Source organism: Rhinopithecus bieti, unplaced genomic scaffold, assembly GCF_001698545.2.
Source record: "Rhinopithecus bieti isolate Rb0 unplaced genomic scaffold, ASM169854v2 scaffold_24390, whole genome shotgun sequence".
In the NCBI taxonomy this organism is placed as follows: domain Eukaryota; kingdom Metazoa; phylum Chordata; class Mammalia; order Primates; family Cercopithecidae; genus Rhinopithecus; species Rhinopithecus bieti.
This window is the reverse complement of record NW_016811706.1, coordinates 1,494,695-1,497,856: the sequence shown is the minus strand read 5'-3', so window position 1 is coordinate 1,497,856 and position 3,162 is coordinate 1,494,695. Positions and strand designations below refer to the sequence as shown.

The window sequence follows — 3,162 nt, the reverse complement described above, 5'->3', positions numbered from 1 at the left end:
GGCTCACACCTGGAATCCCAGCACTTTGAGAGGCCGAGGCGGGTGGATCACCTGAGGTTGGGAGTTCACGACCAGCCTGACCAACATGGAGAAACCTCGTCTCTACTAAAAATACAAAATTAGCCGGGTGTGGTGGCACATGCCTGTAATCCCAGTTACTCGGGAGGCTGAGGCAGGAGAATCGCTTGAACCCGGGAGGCAGAGGTTGAGGTGAGCCGAGATTGTCCCACTGCACTCCAGCGTGGGCAACAAGAGCAAAACTCCGTCTCAAAAAAAAAGTTTTTAATTGAGTAGCCTGTGATTTAATCCTCAAATCATCAAATAATGTAATATATTACAATGAAAAAATTTAACTTCTTCCAAAACAAACCATTCTGGGTGACAAAGCAGATTTTTTTTTTTTCTTTTTTTTTCTTTTTTTTCGAGACGGAGTCTTGCTCTGCTGCCCAGGCTGGAGTGCAGTGGCCGGATCTCAGCTCACTGCAAGCTCCGCCTCCTGGGTTCACGCCATTCTCCTGTCTCAGCCTCCCGAGTAGCTGGGACTACAGGCGCCCGCCTCGTCGCCCGACTAGTTTTTTGTATTTTTTAGCAGAGACGGGGTTTCACCGTATTAGCCAGGATGGTCTCGATCTCCTGACCTCATGATCTGCCCGTCTCGGCCTCCCAAAGTGCTGGGATTACAGGCTTGAGCCACCGCGCCCGGCCGACAAAGCAAATTTTTATCTTCCTTAGGACACAGTCTTCTCAATATTAACATACATCCATCTCTAATCTTATCCTTGTTCAATATAACATTTTAATACTTTCAAATATAAAGAACTCGGGAAAATTTGGGGATTTTCACATGAAACACATATTAGTAAAATGTAAAATAAGACCAATTATTAGTTTGGCCTACAAAATCATAAAAGGACTTAAAGGCACAATAGTGTTCAGATATTCTTGATACTACTTAAACTAAATAAGAGAGTTTCTTTCAATTATACCTAATATTGTTAAATCAGAATTAAAAAGAAAAGTTCTCCAAGGGATTGTAAATCATGGAAAGTCCAAATAAATTCTATATGATCCTCTAGGGGGCCTTTAATCAACTCCAGAATTAAAATAAGATCACCCACTCCTCATGACTTTCTTAAAATTGCTGTTAAATAACTCTTCAAAACCTGCCCAACTTTGACAAACATTCTCAAGAGGTTAGCTCGCTTTAACCAGAGATCATCTAAAACATTACTTGTAAGAACCCAACAGAAAACATCAAGTCAGAACAACTCATTGTGATTTAAGCCAAGCAGGCCTTTAAATCTGGCCAAAGCAGAACTGTTATGTATTGTCCGCCACAAACCAAAACCTCTAAATGAGAAAACAATTTGAGATAGTCTTCATAAGTTGGGATTCCTTACCTCGAACAAGTTGAGTGCACTTTACTACATGAGTATGTGGGTGATCAATTGTTAGTTCAAAGCCTTAAAAGAAAAAGTAATTGGTTAAAAAACTATTAAGAAGTTTACATTTTACAAATTATTCTACAAGGATAACTGATTGTGAATTATACCTTACTGGTTTCCACATTAAAATATTAATAGAAATTTATTCCACCAGAAAAATATCATTGTCCCATGAAATATAATTTGAAGGTATTTTAAGAAAAAAGTTAACTAGAATTAACTTGAGAAATAAACTTTGAAGAACTCATCATGTATATATATGTGCAAAAAAAACTGTACCTACACCAATAACTTTGACATACAACTCATGAAACCTTACCCTAAGAGAAAAATGATAGCCCAAAAGAACAAGGAAAAACAAAATCTGTATTTTCATATTTTCTAAACTTTTAAAGGCAGCCTATGTGATGAAAATAACAGATAATAACACAGTGTCATCAGAGTTGCCCATGCAACCACTAAAGCTTAAGTTCCCCCACTTTCACTCTGCTGTTCTAAACACTAGTTACCATTTTAAAAACAAATGCTGTTACAGGCCATAACGATCCACGGAAGGAAAACATCCTTTAGATAGTTTTATAATTTTGAGGGTAAAAGTCACCAAAACTCAAAAAGTAAATAATGAACCCTAGAATGAAAAAAATAATACCCCACTGACTGCTGTTTCAAAGGTCAGCTGTATTACCTGCATTCACTCTATGGAACAGGCCAAGGTTAAACTCAGGTCTACAACCTCTATAATCTGGAAACAGAGGGACACTACGAAAACTTTCCCAAGAAATATTCTTCCTATTGAGCAAATATTTAAAATCAAATCATTTTATTGCATAATTTAAAAAAATGTTTCAAAGGAAGATAAGCTTACCTAAAGTCTGCAAAATTATGCTTTCTAAAATGACCAGATCTTGAACTTGTTGCAAATAAGCCTAAAAGTGAGAAGACAGAAATTATCCCCTACGAAGGCACAATACATAAAGTATAAACAATTCTAACAATCCCTTCCAGGGAAACCAAAACAATAAAAGACATGGGTGGAGTTAGGAAGTAGAGTTAAGAACTGAAGTACAATCTTTTATTTATTTATTTATTTTTTGAGACAGTCTCCCTTTGTCACCCAGGCTAGAGTGCAGTGGCATGATCTTGGCTCACTGCAACCTCCACCTCCCTGGGTCAAGCAATTCCCCTGCCTCAGCCTCCCAAGTAGCTGGGATTCCAGGAGCACATGACCACGCCCGGCTTTTTTGTGAAACACAATTTTTATCCCTTATGCCCATTCAGTACAGATTTTCTTTAAAAAATAAATAAGTAAGTAGTATGCTGAGAGACAACACTTTAGATACAACTACAGAAAAAGCACCATATATTTGGTTTATTTTCAGGCTAATATTTAAGGTTTTATGGTTTCTGTGATTCAGACATAAGAAAATTTAAAATATGTATTTTTTCCTTTTCTTTTCTTTTTTTTTTTTTTGGAGTTGGAGTTGGAGTTTCGCTCTTGTTGCCCAGGTTGGAGTGCAATGGGACAATATTGGAGTTGGAGTTTCGCTCTTGTTGCCCAGGCTGGAGTGCAATGGGACAATCTTGCCTCACCGCAACCTCCGCCTCCCGGGTTCAAGCAATTCTCCTGCCTCAGCCTCCCGAGTAGCTGGGATTACAGGCATGCACCACCATGCCCGGCTAATTTTGTATCTTTAGTAGAGATAGGGTTTCTCCATGT

At 38.3% G+C, this 3,162-nt stretch overlaps 1 protein-coding gene across 1 annotated transcript in view; it reads right to left on the bottom strand.

The window, feature by feature from the left end:
- The window catches only part of CCNT1 (cyclin T1), a 35,192-nt gene that overhangs the window by 6,569 nt on the left and 25,461 nt on the right, over nucleotides 1-3,162 (bottom strand). The window contains exons 4-5 of the mRNA XM_017894835.1: nucleotides 2,311-2,371; nucleotides 1,401-1,463 (exon numbers count right to left, since the gene is read on the bottom strand). Coding sequence (XP_017750324.1) covers nucleotides 1,401-1,463; nucleotides 2,311-2,371 — 124 coding nt within the window. The remainder of the gene's footprint in view (nucleotides 1-1,400; nucleotides 1,464-2,310; nucleotides 2,372-3,162) is intronic.